Here is a 19,692-nt window from a genome sequence, read left to right as displayed (position 1 = left end):
GTGCAAACCTCAGCTGTTTTTTCCATCCTCCGGAGTGCTGGTAATTAGCATAGGGAAGCTGACTAATGTGCTGACGTCACCTCTTTCCAGTCCCAGCTTACATTTTGTTCCTGACTGCCTCCAAGCATGCAGGACTTCGGTCAGGAATTCGCCGTCACATACAGGATGCTCTGAAACCTGTTTTTTTTTTTTTTTTTTTTTTTTGGAGGGGCTGGGCTTGTTTCCCTTATAAACGCTGCCTGCAGGACCAACAGCTTCCTTAAAAGTCATTGGTTTCTGCGGAACAGCAAGTATCGCTTGGACGCAGAGCAAAATGCATTTTAGAAATTTTAACTACAGTTTTAGTTCTCTTATTGCCTGTGTGGCAGATAGCGATGTCTTCAATCAAGCAGAAACAAGGGTATGCTTTATCTCTTGTTTTATTTCTGTGAACTACTGGAATACTAAAGAATGTAGGTGCTGTTTCAAATTGTTTAAAATACAGATGCCTCGATAGATTTTTCTGACTTGTAAGAAAATCTTGGTTTACTGTAACGGTCTTGGGTTTTCCAAGTTTGCAACAATATGCTCTGATAAGAGGACTAAACCTGGAAATTGAGATCTTAAGCTCAGTGGTTTTGAAAATTATCAGAAGTTTATCTCCAGACTTCCTTGGCTGTCTGTGTAGTGTATTCTTCGCTTGCATATGCATTTTCAGCAAATGTTTAGATTATAATTTTGGTAGTAAGATTCACATAATTTATAGTGCACTTGATACTTTTCATGGGATTTTTTGACTGACACTGTAGTTAAGAGCATAATGTTAAACCTATAAGTCATCCTCTCGGATTTTTATTTAACTCATTAGAATTAATATAAAGTAAGCAATCTAGTCCTGGTACAGTGAATTATTGACCGCTAAGATGCTTTTAAGGGCAAAAAGAACATTTCATTTTGTGTCATATTGCTAGTGTGACGTTTATGACCTCTACAACATTACACATTTTAAAAACTATATATATTGCATAAATCTTGCAGGTACTCTGAGTTTGAATGTTGAATGTAAACTGAAATGCAATTTTTGGGATGGGTTTGGCTTACTTTTCACAGTTGCATCCAGCTCTCTCTGGAGTACAGAAGACTTAACAAGCACAGGCTTTGTGTACAGAGGGGTTCTGCTCTTGTTTCAGAGCTCATTTTGACGAAGCTTAAGTGTATGGCTCAGCAAGAAGCAGGACAGCTCTGATATTTTAAAATCTCTTTGAAATACAGTGGCTCTGTCCGCAGCTGGTGAGTTTGTGAAGGAGAGCTTTTCAGGAAGCAAAATTACGTTTTGAAGTAATCGCTGACTTCTTATGTAATCTTTGCGCTTTTTTTTATACTCGGAATGTAACAATAAAAAAGGCAATGAGGGTTTACATGTGTGTTTATTTTGGCTTTGTGTTCAACTTCTAATAAGATTTTGTGAAAATAAGTGAAGTCTGAATGCTTGATATATTGCCATCACTGAAATAAGGCTTGTCCCAGATTACTGTATTCTCTGTGTGAGCTTGAAACACTTTTTAAGAGCCTGGCTGCTTCAGAACTTCCTGCTGCTTTGTCCTTTGGTCTGGCATCCTGAACTAAGAGTGAGAGCGCTCTTCATATAAGTGATACAAAAAACAGCCAAATGAGGTTTGCACAGATGCCCTACGAGTGCAAACCCGAAGTGCAAAATGGAGATAGCTAGCTGTTGGTAAAGGTGCTTATATAGGACAGCGAAGTAACTCAGCTGCAGGCCTAGGAAGGTTTGAGGTTTTGGCCCAGTTTCTACTCTTAGCAGACAGTCAAAACGGAGTCTGTCAAAAGCCTTCAGGAGCTGTTTGGTTAGTACTTAAGATTTCTTTAGAAAAGATAGTGGGAGCCTTTTTAGAATTCAGTTCCAGAAATAGAAGAGACTATTAAACTAGAGGTCAGTAATAGTATGTTCATTTTCCTAAATGAAAGTAGTAGCTATTAAAACAGGAGATGTTCATGAACCATATTATGCATGTTGAATCACTGAAGAAAATTACATTTAGCTTGCAAATATGTTGTTTTTTTCTTTTTTCTCTATTAAAACTGTTGTGTTGGTTTCCTTCAAAGTTACTCACTTAAACAAAGACATGGTTGGCAGACTTTTTCTCAAGGCCTTCGGATATTGATTTTAGAAGACAAGGATTTCTTTTCAATATCTTACAATATACTGCTTCTATTATGTCACTAAATCAGTATTGTGTCCAACACTTATTAATGATAATTGCCTATTTTTTTAATAAGAAAAAAGCTGCTCTAGAGAAAACAAGTGATATGTTAGTAAAACCCTTTATAAAAAGAGAGAAGAAAACTAAATCTAAGCTGTTATAAATACATTAATATTTGAGAGTGGTGGTATGGCTTTACTAGTAACTGCTGTTTATTTCTGCATTTCTTTAGAGAAAATGTAGTGTTGCATATTCACTTTCTTCTCTGATTCTTTCTTTTCAGGCCAAATTTGAATCACTGTTTAGAACATACGACAGAGATATCACCTTTCAGTATTTTAAGAGCTTCAAAAGAGTACGAATAAATTTCAGTAACCCTTTATCTGCAGCAGATGCGAGAATCCAGTTGCACAAGACAGAGTTCCTTGGAAAGGAAATAAAGCTGTATTTTGCTCAGGTATGTCTTTTAGCGATTGTCCTTACAAGTCTAACTTACTTGTCATAAGCTTCTGCAGGTCTTCAGTCATGCTAATGAATGCCGTTAATTTTTTTCAGTTTGATCAGAGAATCAGATGTTCTTCCAGAGCTATAAGTATTTGGAGGGTGTTGCGTATTTTGCATTTATGTCTCCCTCTCTATTGTTTTGATAACCTTGGGGGAAAGCGAGTAGGTGATAGTGATCAGCACAGAGTTTTAACAGGGTGGGGGAAGCCAAATGTGCTCTGCCAACAGCACACACATGCGTGCTCAAGTAGTGTCTGAGGGAATCCAAAGCGTAAAGCTGCATGTTCAGGATTCTGCCTGTTGATCCTGCTCCTGCAAATCATTTGTCTACCACATGTTTTTACCTGGAGGTGGCCATCCCTGCAGCTATATAGCTGGCTAGCATCTGCTGCTGAAGATGTGAAACTCTCAGGTTCTGGTAATCTGGGTGCTTTTTTTTGGTAGCTGCTCTGTATATTCCTCTGTAAATTTAATGGGAAAATTAATGTATGTGTATCTGTTTCAGATGTCCCTAGGGACAGTCCTGAAGGAGCCAGTTTATTTATATACCTTCTAGAATTCTCACCACTCTCACTTGTGGTAATGAGTTTCAACACCATTTTGTCATTAGGCCTTAAAGCCCATACCCAGCTTCCTCCTTAAGGACAGATACTTTCTGGTGAAGTTTTTTTTTTAAAAACCCATAATGAGAAGATGCAGATGTGCATAATTCATTGCATGTTTCATCAGAGTTAGTGAATGTGATGGCTTGTCTGTATTTTGTATTCTGGGTCTTTCATATAGCTCTCTTCAATAATATAGTTACATGCTGCCACCTTGAGTGCCTGTTACAGCATAACATCTATCCAAGCCTTAAAATTCCTGGTGGACAAAGGATTCATTGACAATAGTGAAATGGCTTTGGCTTTTATGCTTTTTTCAGACTTTGCACATTGGCAGCTCACATTTGGCACCACCGAATCCAGACAAACAGTTTCTGATTTCACCTCCTGCCTCTCCACCTGTTGATTGGAAGCAAGTAGAAGATGCTACTCCAGTCATTAACTATGACCTTCTGTATGCTATCTCCAAGTTAGGACCAGGTAAGAAAGAGTAGAAACACTAGCTTTTTTTAAAATGTTTTTTTTAGTAAAACACCTTTTGAACTTTCCCAATTTCTAGAACTCAAGTGAGTTGGTATCTACCAGTTGCATTTGTAATATCAGAAGTATTAGTAAAGAGTAGTTTATTACACACTCAGTAATTCCACAGGATCACTTGGAGAGCCCAGACCTACACGATGGGATCTCTTTGTGATTTGTAGAGAGCATGAATGTCACTTCAATAATATGCCAGCTTGTTCATCAGAATTTTCAAGAAGCAGCTCCCTAAAAATGAAGAGACAGTTGTGTAGTTATGTACCTTCTGAAGGGATGGGAAAGTCCTGTTTCAGACAAAGTTAACAGCTGTATAGCCCTGTGCTAGAATGACCTCTGCGTCTGAGGCAGTGGTATGTGTAGGTGGCAAACTGTCACAGAATCGCAGAATTGTTGAGGCTGGAAGAGACCTCTGAGTTCATCAAGTCCAGCCTATGTCCCAACACCATCACATTGGCCAGACCAGGGCACTAAGTGCCACATCCAGCCTCTCCTTAAACACCTCCAGGGACGGTGACTCCACCACTTCCCTGGGCAGGACATCCCAATGTTCGATCACCCTCTCTGTGAGGAAGTGTTTCCTGATATCCAGCCCAAACCTTCCCTGACACAGTTCCAGGCCATAAACCTAGTTTTTCTTTCAGTATGAACCTAGTTTTCTTTTGGAGTTATGAAAAGAGAAGTTTCTTCCACTCCTTGCTCCTTATGATTTTCGTCTGCTGCAATTTACTCATTTATTGGAAACTTTGAGGTAGCTTAACCCTGGAAGGGAAAAAAAGTTTATATTGGGTTCCTTTTCCCCACTGTCCAAACTAAAGGAGATGCTAAGAATGTACACGTACCCTTTCTTTCTAGTGCTGTCCCAATAAGCTGCTTGTCATTACAGCTAACCATACTGTGTAGACTCTCTGTAGGTTTATTTATTAAAAATAGATAGCACCCTAGGTAGGAGAAACAGTTACACCTGCTGTTTGTGTTTTAAACCAAATACTGCTTTCAGAAGTAGATGTAAAGTTCCACTAAACTGAACTCTTATTTTAAACATGACTCTGCTTTTCAATGATTCATGTTCACATCCCTTGAGATAATTTTATACCTCGGTTAAGACAACCTACCTAATAAGAATCGGTGCAAAATGTATTTCCCAAAATCTACAACTCTTAATTTCACTTGTTTGCAACTGTGCTACTAAGTTTAGGGGACAGAAGAAATGGCCACATTTAGTAGCAGTATCAAAGACAGTAAAACCTGTAGTCTGAATCATTTAACTGTAGTATTTTTATGTACCCTTTTACCTGCCACCTTAGGGAACACATCTTATTATGTTCTTAGTATGGAGTGGAGAGGAGCGTAGGGCAGAACTTTTGGTCCAGTGTGTCGACTTTCTCTGTAGTAGTTTATGTTTGACTGTATGCTGGTGATACCCAAAGATTATAGTGAAATTCTTCTTACCTGCAAAAATTCAGCCCTTTGTAGTTTGTGGAGGGACAAAGATCTGCTTATGTTGGCATAAAAAATAGGGTAGATTATTGCCAATTTTTAGTAGATACCATCTTGTAAATGATGCGTGAATTATAATGGCAAGAGCATTTTATAGGACAGATTACAGTTAGAAGTGGAGATATAAAATACTGCCACAAATTATTTGTTTAATCAGAAATATGTAAACTAAGCACCGAGTCTTGCACTTAGGTCTTTAAAACCATCTATTAAGGATACTGCTGACGTAGTAGATGTTTTTATCAAAGATTTTATTTTCCTGAAATCAGTTTTCGAAACAGAAATCCCATGAGACTGTGCTTGTTGGAATAAAAGTTGTTCTGATTGAAATATATGAAGAATGAATAAACAAATAATGTTACAACTTATTGATTTTATGAAAGCTCAGAGTTCGCTCCACGGGTGCTGCTTTCTTTACCGGAAGCTTTCCTTTTAATTTTTAGCAATACCAAAAAGAAAACTATAGGTCTTAAAATAACTCCTTAGGCGCTTACTTAATAGTAAAGGTTGCTGTTATTGAGGTGCCCTGCAGTAAGCTCATTGGCTCATCTGTGATGTCTTTTCCTATGAGATTTTTTCCTATGCATTATGAATGCTGAGCTCCATAAAGCTCTCTTGACCAATGTTCATTGGAACATGGAGTTAATGACTTGGTACCAAGGAGCAGGCAGGGGTTACTCTTACACAATGGCTTGTGTGTCTCTGATGAACTGGAGCCTCTGTGGAACTGCTCTTTGTGCCAGTCCCCCTTCTGAAATTTCTCAGGGAACCAGAGCAGAGAGCTCCTCAGAGCCTTGGCACACTGGAGTGTTGCCACAGGTGTTAACTCTTTTGAATAGCTGATCTACAGGTCACTGTTGTGGTCTTAATGGAGACTGATCTCTCCACTGAGACATAATGAGTGTAAAGTAACAAGAAAAATAAAATTAAGGGGAGCCGAGCAGGGAAGTGGTGAAGAGAAATTGTTTGCTCTTTCCTTGATCTAACATCAGGTTAAAATTATTTAACACCTAGTTAGATTTAAAATTGATTCTTTCTGGAAAAAAACCACCAAGTTTCAGATCAGTGGTCAATAAAATTTGTATCGCACTGGCTGTATTGTATCCAAGTGTTTCACATTAGACAGCAGGCTTCATGCGTATATAGCTCTGCTACTCCCTGGAATGCCAGAACAGTGTCACAGCACCTCTGCATGAGATGGGAAGAACTGCATCCAGCTTCCTTAACACTGAAAGCTTTGGAGGGAAGGAAAATCCTGTGGTTTTGCTGTCATTCAGAAGCACAGTCTTTCTGAATGTAATATGTTAGAGAGATAATCTTGTACACTTTAAAATGACAAAAAGAACCCCAAGCAGACTTCCGATCGCTCATGCAGAATGCTTTCTTGAATGTGTAGGGTTGGAATGTGTATGTGGACTTGTTTTTGAGAGAGCAGCTGAGCTATGTTGCTTTGAAAACAGAACCTGAATGGTAAACGTGGCTGTTGGCACTGCACGTGCCTGCACCATCTAATGCATTGTGGCATCAAGTTTTTGTCATCAGTGTGTTATTTACATTTTTATGTAGCTCTGTCTTTTTAGTAATTTCTTTCAGGCTTTTCTACAGAATGGATTCTTTTTAACCATTTTGCTAATATTTTAACTTTCAGGAGAAAAGTATGAGCTACATGCTGCAACTGACACTACTCCTAGTGTTGTCGTCCACGTATGTGAGAGTGACCAGGAAAACGATGTGGAAGAAGAAACGAAGAAACCCAAACCAAAAATTATTCAGACAAGAAGGCCAGATTATACTCCTACCCATTTAAGTTGAACTGCTGTTGGTTTTCCAAGGGCTATAGGTAGACATATCCAAAGGAAACATTTACCGTGCAAACAGCAGGTCACATGTTTGGTGGCAACAGCAGCAGCTACGGGAGGAGAAATTCCAATATAAGCTTGCTCAGAAAAAATAAAGGAGGTTTCGTCCTTATTTTTGGTGCTGTAGGTTGATGGATGTCATCCGAAATCACTGGGAACGAGAAATAGGTAGAAGACATTTTGAGACATAATGGGACAAACTAGGTTTATTTTTGGGGGGGTACTGCAGGCTGTTCTGTTTTAACTCGGGGAAGCTTTCTTTGTTCTGACTCACATAAATCCTCAAACTACTAGGCTAGTCATTGTGTGGAGTACATAGCGATAAAGGAGGTGGTTTTAAAGGTTAAAGTATGGGAATTGTAAACCTTTTTCTTATAATAGATTTTGTGCATGTGTATTTTCAGTCTTCTAAAGTAACTTTGCATTATTTTCTATAGTTTCTCACATGTTTCTGGAAATCTGGGAAATTGTTTAAAGTATTTATTATCTCAGCATCCCAGACTTACTACTAGACATGTATATACATATATATTTATATTTGTTTTTATTGGCACTCATTTTCCAGCAGGCATACAATTTCTTCAGCACCTTATCTTGGTGCTATGTAACTTGTGCTTTTAAGATTTTAACCTTTTAAATGCCTATGTAGGGTTTTATCTGGCAAAGTGATGGAAAAACGTGCAATAGGTAAGTTGTTTAAACAACAAGTTGATTTAAAATTATTTAAGTTTAGATAATTTATATCTTCAATAACATATGTTTGGTAGCTTTGACTTACTCATTTGGAAAAAAAGTACTCTTAAATGTATAACTAAATCTAATGTTGCATATTCACAGCAATGTAATGTTTCAGTAAAAAAATGTGGTAATGGAGAGACGTGAACTCTAATCAGTATGTGAATCTGCATTACTGTGAGCAAAGGTTTAATACTGATTGAAAAACTGCACATAGTGTGTAGAACAGCAAAGAGAGATGGAGTGCCTTTTCCTCGTTCATTCCTGATGTGAACTGTTCTACAGGCTGCACAGTTGTATCTTTTTCTACTGGCTTTGTATGTCCATGAATATAAATTTTCTTTGCTTCCAAAATAAGCTGGTATTTAGAAATGCTTAATGTCAAGTAATGATGCATACTGAAGTAATGGGCATATGTGGGAGAAGCTTTAGGGGTTTTTTTAATATGTTAGCGTTTAAAGACAGTGGCTCATGACATACAAGTTTAGAGAAAGAAAGATGACAGAAGTGTATTTTATTACTTGGTTTTTTTAAAATGGAGACCCTCATTTTGAAGTAGGTTTCAGTATTTTTTTTAAGAAATAGTAACCAATATCTGTGGGAAAATATCACTTACAGTTTTAGAAAGGACATGTTTGAAGCTTCTCAGTGTGTTTGTAGAAATCAAAGCATGATTCTCTGTTAGTTTGGTTTTGCCACTGTTGTTCTGAGAATGCATTTTGTAGCTGGAATTTGTTTAAAGAAATCCATTCTGTGCCATTTGAAGCAAACATTGACAGGTTCACACCTTGTTATTTAAATAAATCATATATATTTTAAAAAGTAAGATGTATAACGAAGCCATTCCAGGCTGTGGTGCAGCATAACACGGTGTTATTGAAGGCCTGTCATTATACTAAGCAAAATAGAAATTGATATCCTGTGACTGCAGAGAGCAGAAATATATTGAAATTTAGTAATACTTGCATTTACGATCTTGTTTTGATTGGTATGCCCTGTAAACTGAAGCAAATGCTAGCACTTGGTGTCTGTTTTGGACCTAACTCCAGTGACGCTCTCTCCATGTCCACAGTGTTAAGAAGAGCTAATGCCATGTATTGCCGGAGCCCTGTTTTATGATTGTTTGATGTTACTAAGGTAATCAATCAGCTGGATCAGCTGGATCAGCTTTTTAACACACAAATTAAATAGATTAAATGGAGAGAAACTTTGAAGGCTTGCTACAGCTACCTTTAAACCTTTCTGATACTTTTTTCTCCATGTCTCTCAAATTACTACTGGACTTAGTATTTCACTTCATTTAATTTAAAATTGTTGGAATAATTCCTATTCTGTCCTTTCCCCATCTTTCCATGATTACCAATCAAAACATTAGTTTTGCATTATAAAAACCCAGATAGTTGCTGCTTTGTTTCCAAGCAATTCTAAGAAAGCAGTACTAGTTTTCTGTTAAAAACCCAAGAGTGTTAAATACCAAGATGGTTTTCATCATTTTAGTACACCGATGTTTGCCTAATAAGGGGGCCACCAGAAACCATGCAAGTCTTGGGATGGTTGCGGTGTGTTTCCCCTTCTGAAGGTAATTGTAAACAGAAGTGGTGAGACAGTAACTTGCCTGTCTACTTCTGGTGGTACATCTGGCTTGTGCCACCTTGTGTTACCATTTCTACAGTGTGCTGCTTGCTTTCTCTGTTTGTTTTTGTTTGTTTGTTTGTTTTTAAATGTTCAAATGAATGCTTAGTTGGTATTTTATACAGTTGTATAGTATGGGGCATATTTAAATTAAAATATTTTGTTGTCTTCTTGTAAATGTTGTGGTATTTATGCATGAAACTACTTGAAAATTTCGTGTCAAAATATGAACTTTAAGTTTCCAAACGATTCTGTTTTGAAAAAGCTAAGAATATTGTCCCAGGCTGCATCCTTACTAGTCAAATTAATTTATTAAGAGAAAACTCTTCCAGCCTTCTGCCTAAGAGACTTGCATGATCTCAGTCAAGTGATGGGAATCTACTAAGTAAAACACAGTCCAGAATATTCCAGTTAAAAACTGATTCTTCTGTGCCTGAAGCTGATGTGCTTCCTAATAAAGTATCAACATCTTAGTACTCTTGTAACAATCCCTGTGCATTCATATCCTTACCAGTTTTCTCCTATGACACGAATAATTCTGTTGTTAAATCTCTTGGAATATGAAAATATATCAGCATTTAAATGGCTTTACCTAGTAACTGTAAGTCTTTGTGTTGTAAAACATGTTGGGCAAAAATGCATTTTACTCTCAGTATGGATAGAAATCCTTTCAGGGCAGAAAGGAGTTGTTGATATCAGTGCTTGTCATTCTTCTCTACTTACGACTGGGAAGTGTTGATGTTTTTGAGAAATTACTCTATACACAGGAGTGGTTTGAAATAGCAAAGTGCTGATGCTTGTTAAGAGCCAGATGATCCAGGGGAGTTGCTGTGTAGAGTTAGCAGAAATAACATGGTCCTTCAGTGATCTAACAAAATATATAAGATGAAATAGCAGTTCCAACTGAACCATCTTTCTTTACATAGAAGACCTAATTTATTTTCTCTTTTTGGAAGTACAGCTCATGTTTTATTTGCCCTCTGCATAAGGATAGTGTGCACAACCTCTGTAAATCTGTACGAGATCCCTAGCACTTGTCACTTTGCAAGAGTTATTACCAGCTTAGTGATACACATTCCTATTGCTATTCCTATTCCTGTTCCCCTCTACTCTGCCCTGCTGAGGCCAAATCTGGAATATTGTGTCCAGTTCTGGGCCACTCAGCTCAAGAGAGACAGGGAACTGCTTGAGAGAGTCCAGCGCAGAGCCACAAAGATGATGAAGGGAGTGGAACATCTCCCTTATGAGGAAAGGCTGAAGGAGCTGGGTCTCTCTAGCTTGGAGAAGAGGAGGCTGAGGGGTGACCTCATAATATTTATAAATATGTCAAGGGGGAGTGTAAGGAGGACGGAGCCAGGCTTTTCTCAGTGATGTCCAATGACAGGACAAGGGGCAATGGATACAAGCTGGAACATAGGAGGTTCCACAAAAATATTAGAAAAAGCTTTTTCACTGTGAGGGTGACAGAGCACTGGCACAGGCTGCCCAGGGAGGTTGTGGAGTCTCCTTCTTTGGAGACATTTAAAACCTGCCTGGACACGTTCCTGTGTGACCTACTGTAGGTGATCCTGCTCTGGTAGGGGGGTTGGACTAGATGTTCTTTTGAGGTCCCTTCCAACCCTTGACGTTCTGTGATTAAGCGCTTGTGCACACATTACTGCATTAAGGACTATATTTTTCTTACCAAGCTGAATTCAACAACATGCAAGTTTGTTTCTAATCAGGGTTTTGTTTTTCAGAGCAGCAACAAGTGTAGTGTACCTTTGATATTTGAAATACCAGACAAGTGTACAAGTAGTTGTTCATGTGTAGTCCAAACTTGTCAAGGGTGGGGAAGGAATGAACTCCAGCAACTCTCTCTTATACCATTTTAACAGTTACAGCACAGATTTGGCCCTAGGCATAATCACCTGCCTAGTCAAGTTTTGCTTTGTCACACTAGAAAGAATGTCTTGGGGAAGACAATTTCCTTAACTTGAAACTGTGATTTGTATCTGTAAAGCTTGCTTTCTTCTTCTTCTGGTATGTCCCAAGCCCCCTGTCCCAGTTCCAGACATACAAAATGAATAGCAAAGGGTAGGCCTTTACTCTAGGCATAGACTGAGTTATTAAATTTGCTTATTAGGTCTTGGTTTCAGTTGTTGCGTTGCTTCAATCATTTTTGCTTTTATCCTGGCTTGCCCAACACACTCTAGAAACATTTTGCAGAAAATTATACCTGCTTAATGCTTTTAATAATTTGAATAAGACAACAAAACAACCAGTAATAACAAAGACCAGACATCCCCAAAGATACTGTAAATTACAGTGAATAAAATGAACACAAAAGCAATTTGACTGAAGAGTAGCTGACAGGATGGATCTGTCAGAATTGGATTTGTTTTCTCTGACAAAATTTCCTTTGATAAAATACTATCACACTTTTTGTCATTTACCTGATGTGTATTAATGTGTCTAAAATTATAGTATCTCTGCTATCTTGCACTTTTTTTTTTTTAGTTACTTGCACTTGTTTTTTACTCTGGTACACACTATCTGAGATATGAAAAGATGAAATGGGAGTTTTAAGTATGAAAGGTTGAACAGGTAGAGGAAGGGACAAAGGCTCCAAGTGGCACTTTGTAATTTCTTGCAATCCTGTTGCCTGTTCTGTTTTGCATTTTCTGCCTCTCAAAAACCAGCTCCGAAAGCTCTAGTTCTTCCTAATGTTGCTTCCTGCTCCCACCTCTGCCGTTCTTCCACAAAATGTTATTCCATGTTTCTGAAAGACTGAGAGACCCTTGAGGTTTACAAGCATTTTCTAAGACTTCTTTCTGAAATGGCTTCTCTTTATCCAAGGGTCGGCACAGCTCAGTGTCTGCAGCGTCAGAACGTGGTTACCAGCTTGCCAAAAGTTTTACAAAGGTTTTGCATGCTGGTAGCACAGCATGGAGGGAAGCACCAACAGGAAATTTTTCAGTGGTCTTCAATCTGCTTTTGCTGCTACGTTTGGAGTCTGTCCGTAATGACTGTCAGATCTGGAGTGATTTATAGCTTGTATTTCATAGTCTCAGTCTTTCTTTTATAGAGGATGGGGTTTGGGGGAGTTTGTGTCTTTGTCCCATCATTCTTCGACTCTACACTTTATTTCCTTTATTTTTTGTGTGGACTTGCCTACACTTTGAGTACACGCGTTTTCTTGCCACCAAAATTGTGCCAGGAATTAATTTTGTTGCAGTTTCATTTCTACCGCATCCCCCTTGAATGAAAGCTCTGAGTGCAACTAAGAACTTTTCTAACATTCACCTAATGCCCAAGGTGTCATGTCCTTTATCAATCCTAATGAAATTATATCTGATTTTGTTTGCTCTGTTGCATGTCTCCTACCATCATGTAGACATTCGTATCCTTTATTAATTTTGCTGGTGCAGTTGTTGTATTGTGTCCCGATGCCATGCATCTGTAACTGGGCAAGCCATTATCAATTCCCTACCTCACAGAATGTGTGGTGATACCTTCAGTACCTCTGCCGGCTTGGGAACACGTCAGACTCATGAGTGCAATGCTGGCTGCTATCTACCAGTGTCCCAAATTTCTAGAAATTTTGTTGGTGGCTGTCCTACTGTACCAATTCCTGAGTGCAGGGAGAAGCTCATTCAAAGATAAATATACCAAGAGTCCTAGAGTACTGGCACGAGTTTGACTTTTATCTCTTTTTTCCAGTGTGTATCTTTTATTAATTACTTGTTAGTCAGGATAAACTTCGTGTATCTTGGAGTACTTGCATTAGATACTGAGGATTTCAGTGTTTTGCTCACAACTCCATTGTTTCCAAGTCCATTTTGTTCAGTGTAGTACCTGGAGCCTCACTATTCAAGGTCAAGTTTTTAGAAAACAAGGCTCGCTGAGGTACTGCAGAAATCTAGAGGAAGAGGTAGAAAATCTGGCTGTCTTTGAGGCTTTTTGTGCCCCTGAGCATTATGTCTCCTGACTGAATAATTGGAGTTACTCCAGTATTAAGCCTATAACACTGCTAAAGAGGTCGTTTAAATGTCATTCAGGTAGACATTACCATTACATGATTTGAATTTCTTTTGTGGAAATGTGTTGTGCTTTTTGAGGTGCCTTAGGGATGCTGCTAGATTTAGACATGTTTCGGAGCTTCCCTTCAAGCTGTGCCTGCCTCTGTGCATTTCAGTGGTTGGAAGTTTATACTGTCAGGTCTCTGCCAAAATCCTGTCCTTGCTTTCCCCTCAGCCTTATGTCATAAACTTATGTCCCCTGACTCTTAAGTCCTTTTCAACTTTTTCTGCTCTAGTTCTTCTAAAGCTTTTAAAATGCATCTTTGAAAACCTGACAGGCTTTTAAATAGGTTTGGGTGAAGTCATCTTAATCTTGTTTCCTTATAGTGTGTATCTCTTGTCAGGAAAATTAAATAAAATAGACTGCCTTTCTCATGACTCTTCTAGAGTCAGTCAATAGGAATTCCTTGAAAAATAAGGAAGTATTCTTGTATATTCTCTAAAAAGAGATCCTGATCTTTTTGTTTAATTTCTAACATGCAGTTGTCTGGTGCTCCCCCCACACACCTTTTCTTCATTCCTCCTCTTTCTATTAACCAGTGTAAGGTTTGAGTAATAACTGATAAGCTAACTTCAATGCAGTTCTCAACAGAATAGTGCGTCTACTTTTTTCCTTGGGGCTAGGAATTAGGGGAGACTTAAGGTGATTAGAACCTTACAGCATAACTAAATTGTTTGATTTCAGTTGAAAGAGGTACTTGGAGGTGCCCATAGGTGGAGCTAAATATCAAGCAATGTCGTTGCTGCGTAAGAAAAGTCAGAACTGAACCTCCAGCTAAGGCTAGCAGATGTGGAAAAGTCATAATCTAATAGTGAAATTTTTGAGTACAATATTCCTTGTCTCTGATCCCTTTGAATATATTTGATTTGAAACAGCTGTGGTATGTAGGAAATCTTGTAGTGAAGTACTTTCTGTAGGTAATCATAAACTGTCTTAGCAGTAAGGTGTCATCTGGTACACTGCTCTACTTTATTTCATTGATGTCACTCGTGAGTAGAAGTTCACAGATGTGAAGTGTTTGAATCAACCTGCTAAGAAACCTTCGTTTTTGGGGCAGGTTAGCTACTGGAAGCTAGCTGTCAGTTAGTTTCACATTTCAACTTGTTAGAAGGCTAGAAGGATGCAGTACAGGTTTAAAGACTGTGCGGATTGTGCTTTATGACCTCTGAAAAGAACATCAAACATATGTCCAGTATTTCATGGCAAGGTTGCCTCCAGTGCTTGAGTAACTTTGTGCATCTCTGTTTGGGTATCCCTGTGTGCAGGTAAGGGTGCGTACTGTGACGTGGGCTTAATCCAAATGGTAAAACATTCCGTATGTGGCCTATTTATGCTAAGGTGAAGCAGTTCGGTGGAGAGAAGCTTTCCTTCACTGAAAAGAAGTCACCACTGCAATGCTCACTTAACAGGAAAAACAAGCTGTAAAAGGCTGGTGTGCATTGCAGGCTTGCAGTGATGGTTAATGCTTCTCATTTGCCAGATGTGTTTATGTTGTACCTTTTCAAGCTAGTGTTAATCTAGCTTTCATATTTAAGCATGCCAGCTCAAAGTGTAACAGTAGTGCAGCTACTTGTAAAAGCAGGGTATGATTTTATGCCAGAGGATAGAAACTATCTGGGATGTAGTTTTGTTTGTATCATGTTATCATTCGCTCTACCAGCTGCCCTCACCTGGCTTTGTTCCACATGAACGCGAGTAAAAATAGCTAACATTATATAGTCATTAGATATATTTAAAGTATTATTAGAACATTTTCAAACTTCTTATCAACTTTTCTTGTTAAAACCATTTGATTTAAAGGGACAAATAGGAGCACAGTGCAAACTTGCTGGTTACAAGTGTGAAAGGTGAAGCTCAGATGTCCAGCTCCTTGTGGCCACTGTATAAAGTGATGCTAATTCACAGAGTGGATTTGGCCTAAACAGTTGAATTAATCCAAAAGCATTTCTGAATATGAGTTACTAAGATAAATACTTAAAGCGCTTTAAACAGCAGTAGGGAATTTTTTTGGCCTTTTTCTGGACTGGAGCTGAAACATGTTGGACTGAGCCTTTGTTATAAGTAAAGTAATGATCAATATATTGATACTATTTGAGCTGGGGATATATACAACATGCTGTGAAATGCAGTTGCCCAGCCCTGTGTACCTCTTGTTTCCCACTCCTTAGGACTTTGCTGATTCTGTGAAACAAAAGTTTAATCACGCTGGTCTGGTGTGGCTTGAAGCAGAAAGGAGCTGAGGTGCTTGTTATACTCAGCGGTGACCAAAATGGTTCAGGTGCTGAAGCGCTTCTGTGTAGGTGACCAGGAGGACTCGCCCTTCTTTCGGTTTATCTGCTGCTCAGTGGGGACAAACAATTCAGCAGTCAGGTGGCACTTTACCAGAACAGATGTGTGAAGATTTTGTGTGCATTTACTCCTCTAGAAAGTGACAGTTTTTTCAGTGTGTGTTAGTATCTTCTCAGTGTCCCTCTGGTATCTTATGGTCCCATTCAAACATTTTTAGAAAATGCTGTTTCTGGGCTCTTGAGGATTGCAGAAGCAGACAGCCAGTGAACTCTAAAGGCTGCAGGTTCTTCAGACTTGCTGGCAATGCTACTGCCATGGGGACTGTCACACTGATTATCTTTGTAATAGTAATTCTGATCCAGCAGTTGGGCCTGTGACCCTGACGCTTCACTTTCCTCTCCCCAAAACACATGCCAGGTTCTCACGCAGCACCAGGTACCTCTCTACTCCCTACTCTCCTCCTTGTTTCTGAGGTTCACAGAGAGTAAGCCTCTACTGTCTTATGCTTCGGTTGCACATCTGTGTTTCACTGTCCTTCCTTCATTACTTTAACCAAGTGGACAGCCATGGTGTTGCTGATCAGAATCTCTCTGTTTCAGGATTCAGCCAAGCACAACTATGGTATTGTTTTAAAAAGGATGAGCTAATATGATTTTTTTAAGATTATTTTTAAAGCTAAGGACTTAGGCATTTTCTGTTGTTGAGTAACCATGGGTTTTCTAGGTACCTTTAGCTCTGAATGTTCTCTTCTCCCAGGTCACCATTACAGAATGGAAACTTTGACACAACCTTAATTATAGACTTGTGCTGCTGCTATAATATAGCTCCTGTAGGTAGGTCAAAAAGCTCTCTGAGCATAGGACAGTGTTCCAGCACGTTCTTGCTGAGGAGCAGTTTTAATGGCTCACTGCTGATTAGGGAGAGTGGTTTAGCAGTCAAAATTTTTACATGAGATTAAAAAGAAGGTGCAGTACATTATACTGTTAATCTGTCTGCCAAATTGTGTTGTGTGGGAGAGACATTTAGCAAGAACTTTCTATGCTTTGTCATCCTGTAGAACCATCCAGGGAAGGAATTAGCACCATTTCGGGAAAGCATTTTGCTGGTTAGTAGTAAATACCCAATCTTTCCTCTCCATAGAGCATGGCAATGAATTAACGTGTCCACATGTCCTGTAGTTTCTTTCTGTTACCAAACGTTTCCAAATAGTACTGCTCTGTACTTAACTCTCTGCCCTTGCCTTGCTTATACATCTGACGTGTTGCCAGCCTAATTTTGGGGCTCATTTTATGCATAGCACAATTTCCTTGTCAGAGAATGTCAATACAGAAGCAAGGTGCTGCTGTCTTGTTTTAGGGGTATGTTGCTTACCAAGTATCACAGTTGTTGAGGGTGGCAGCAGCTGTGTGAGCTGCAAGGAGGAGGGAAGAACTGCTCAGGTTAAAGGCTATGATTAATTGTTGTTGACCAAAGTTCACGATGATGCGTGTGCTTCGCAAACACCAGACTCCAGAAGGTCTCTGTTTCAAGCAACTTTGAGCTACAATGTGAGCAGAGGACAAGACACCCAGGCATGTGAGAGAAGACATAGAAGAGCCCAGAAAGAATAAGCCTCTGAACATAAGTGAGGTGTCGACAGAAAGAGCACTGGTCTATGGCTCCCCAGCATGGAGGAAGCTGTCAGAGATACGCAAGAGAACACTTGAAAAATTAAATCCAACCAGAAATCAATTTCTTATACCCTAGGGCAGATGAGAATTGATCTAAATTCTAAGAAGTTGTGTCACTTCTTCAGGCTGGGCTGTGCAAGGCGATGGTGAGCGGTGAGAGGGACAGTGTAGGCAGTGGATGCTCGTGCTGTTCGTTTCCTTGGCAGTAGATGCCTTCATTTGGCATCCAAGTCAAGCAGAATTGCTTGTGTGTCTAAATAGATGCAGGCTGCTGGCAGAAAAGGAAATGCACTGGAGAGATGTGCTTGCTCTGATACCCACAGGGTAGCTCATTACAGCCTGAGGACATGGTAGCGCAGCTGTCACCTATCGCCTACGGTGAGTGGGAAGTGAGAAGGCTTCCATTTTGCTACTGTTAAGTCAACCTGAACAGCAACCCTGTCCCCAGTCATTGTGAAAACAAGTGCTTCCTCAGCTGACATTGCAAAATCACTGAGCCTGGATCTGGAAATGGCAGACTTTTGCCGATGACACCACAGCTTGGCTGGCTACGAGGCTGCTTGTTATCTGCAGATGCTAGCTATTTTGCTTCCAAATGTCTCAATTTCCCTGCACTCCGCTTGATTACACGCTACCAGATGGTGCAGCAAATTCTGCTTCAGTCCCACAAACAAACTCCAGAAAAAGGGCTTCACTCAGAAACTATCTGGAGAGCTTGTACTGCAGGTAATCTTGCTGTCTGGCCAGGTACGTGGGACTTCGATGAGAAGATGGTAAGTAGCCAGATACAGGAGAGATGCCTGCTAGTGCCTTTAGTGAGGGCAAGGGAACAAAGAGAGCAAGGGAAATGCACACAAATGTCTTGCGTTCTTTGGAACACTTTGACCATTTTCTTTTTTTTTTTTTGGGACCACCAAAAAAATCCAGCTGTAGAGTGGGTAATCCATAGAAAAGCAAGTTTTCTTCACATGGCTGCTTGTGGAAAAATTAGTTTTAAAATATCTATTACAGGTAAAAATGGTATTTTTGCAGTGATGAAGCTTTAAAAGTGCTTTTAAAGTATTTGACAGAAAGTGTATCATGACTTTTTGTAGCATGTACAAGCTCTCTTCACAGAGGTCAGAATTCTTTTAAAACTCTCTGTCCCGGTTTGTGCAACAAGGCCTTAATATTTCCAGGATATTACCAAAGGCCCATAAACACGACAGAAAATTGACTGTATTAAACACCTGAGCTCACCTACTGTTGAGTCATGTCCGCGCTATCTGTCTCGGTGACATAGTAAGCTGACTTCAGCTTAGGCCAACCTTTTCATTTGGGTGAAGTCTAAATCTGCAAGCATGTGAGCATCCAGCCTCTTGTGATCATTTCCTTTATTAGTAAATTGGACAATGGGCACCAAAGCTCTATGCAGTGCAGCAGATAAATCCTTGAGTACAAACACCTGCTTAAATTTTTTTTCCCATTGTCTCCTCAGCAGGCACATAGCTTTCCACTTGGGGAGATGGGAGGCAGGGGAACAATCTGTACATTTTGCCAGGCCCCTGCTAGGTTCAAATTCCCCAGGTAGCACTTTTAACCCAGTAGGCATCAAGAAGCCACACTCACAGCTGCTGACAAGAGGTTTTTCTGGTGCTGAAGGCTGAACTTCAACTCTGGAAAGCCTTTTAATTGTAGCTTGCAGATCTGGAGTTGCTAAGTGCTACTCCTGCCCTTCCCACCAGTGCAATGCAATTCTATGATTATTAAAAATGGAATTAAGAAGGTATTTGTATAATTTCACCTAAAGATTTTTCCAGCAAGGGAAAATCAATTTCCTTTTCTTCTTAGCACTTCAAAGGGTCAGGACTAGAGCCATGGAACTTATCCCCTCCTTTTCATCTTTGGCTGCAATATCCTCATGGCCAGATGAAGGATTGTGCTGGGAGCATCTTAATGGGAATTACCCCATATCTTTGTTTCATTTTTCTTTTCTTTATAATTATTTTTTGGCACAGAAAATGGAGCAGAAGATATGTCCCTGTGCATGTGCAGCCCCAGAAATGGTGATAGACACATGCTTGGAATCCTTGTGTTCCAAATCAACATATTTCCACAGTTTTAA

At 39.4% G+C, this 19,692-nt stretch overlaps 1 protein-coding gene across 1 annotated transcript; it reads left to right on the top strand.

Annotated features, from left to right (window-relative positions):
* The first annotated feature begins 281 nt into the window (after nt 1-281).
* On the top strand, nt 282-7,419 carry RCAN1 (regulator of calcineurin 1). Its single transcript, XM_009870378.1, has 4 exons — nt 282-400; nt 2,485-2,658; nt 3,628-3,787; nt 6,990-7,419. Exons 1-4 carry the CDS (start codon nt 314-316, stop codon nt 7,151-7,153), a joined length of 585 nt encoding a protein of 194 aa, XP_009868680.1. The 5' UTR covers nt 282-313; the 3' UTR covers nt 7,154-7,419.
* The last annotated feature ends 12,273 nt before the right edge of the window (nt 7,420-19,692 follow it).

The sequence above is a fragment of the Apaloderma vittatum genome, unplaced genomic scaffold (genome assembly GCF_000703405.1).
Source record: "Apaloderma vittatum isolate BGI_N311 unplaced genomic scaffold, ASM70340v1 scaffold10105, whole genome shotgun sequence".
Lineage (NCBI taxonomy): Eukaryota > Metazoa > Chordata > Aves > Trogoniformes > Trogonidae > Apaloderma > Apaloderma vittatum.
Note: the sequence above shows the minus strand (reverse complement) of the source record. Positions and strands in the feature narration are given on the sequence as shown.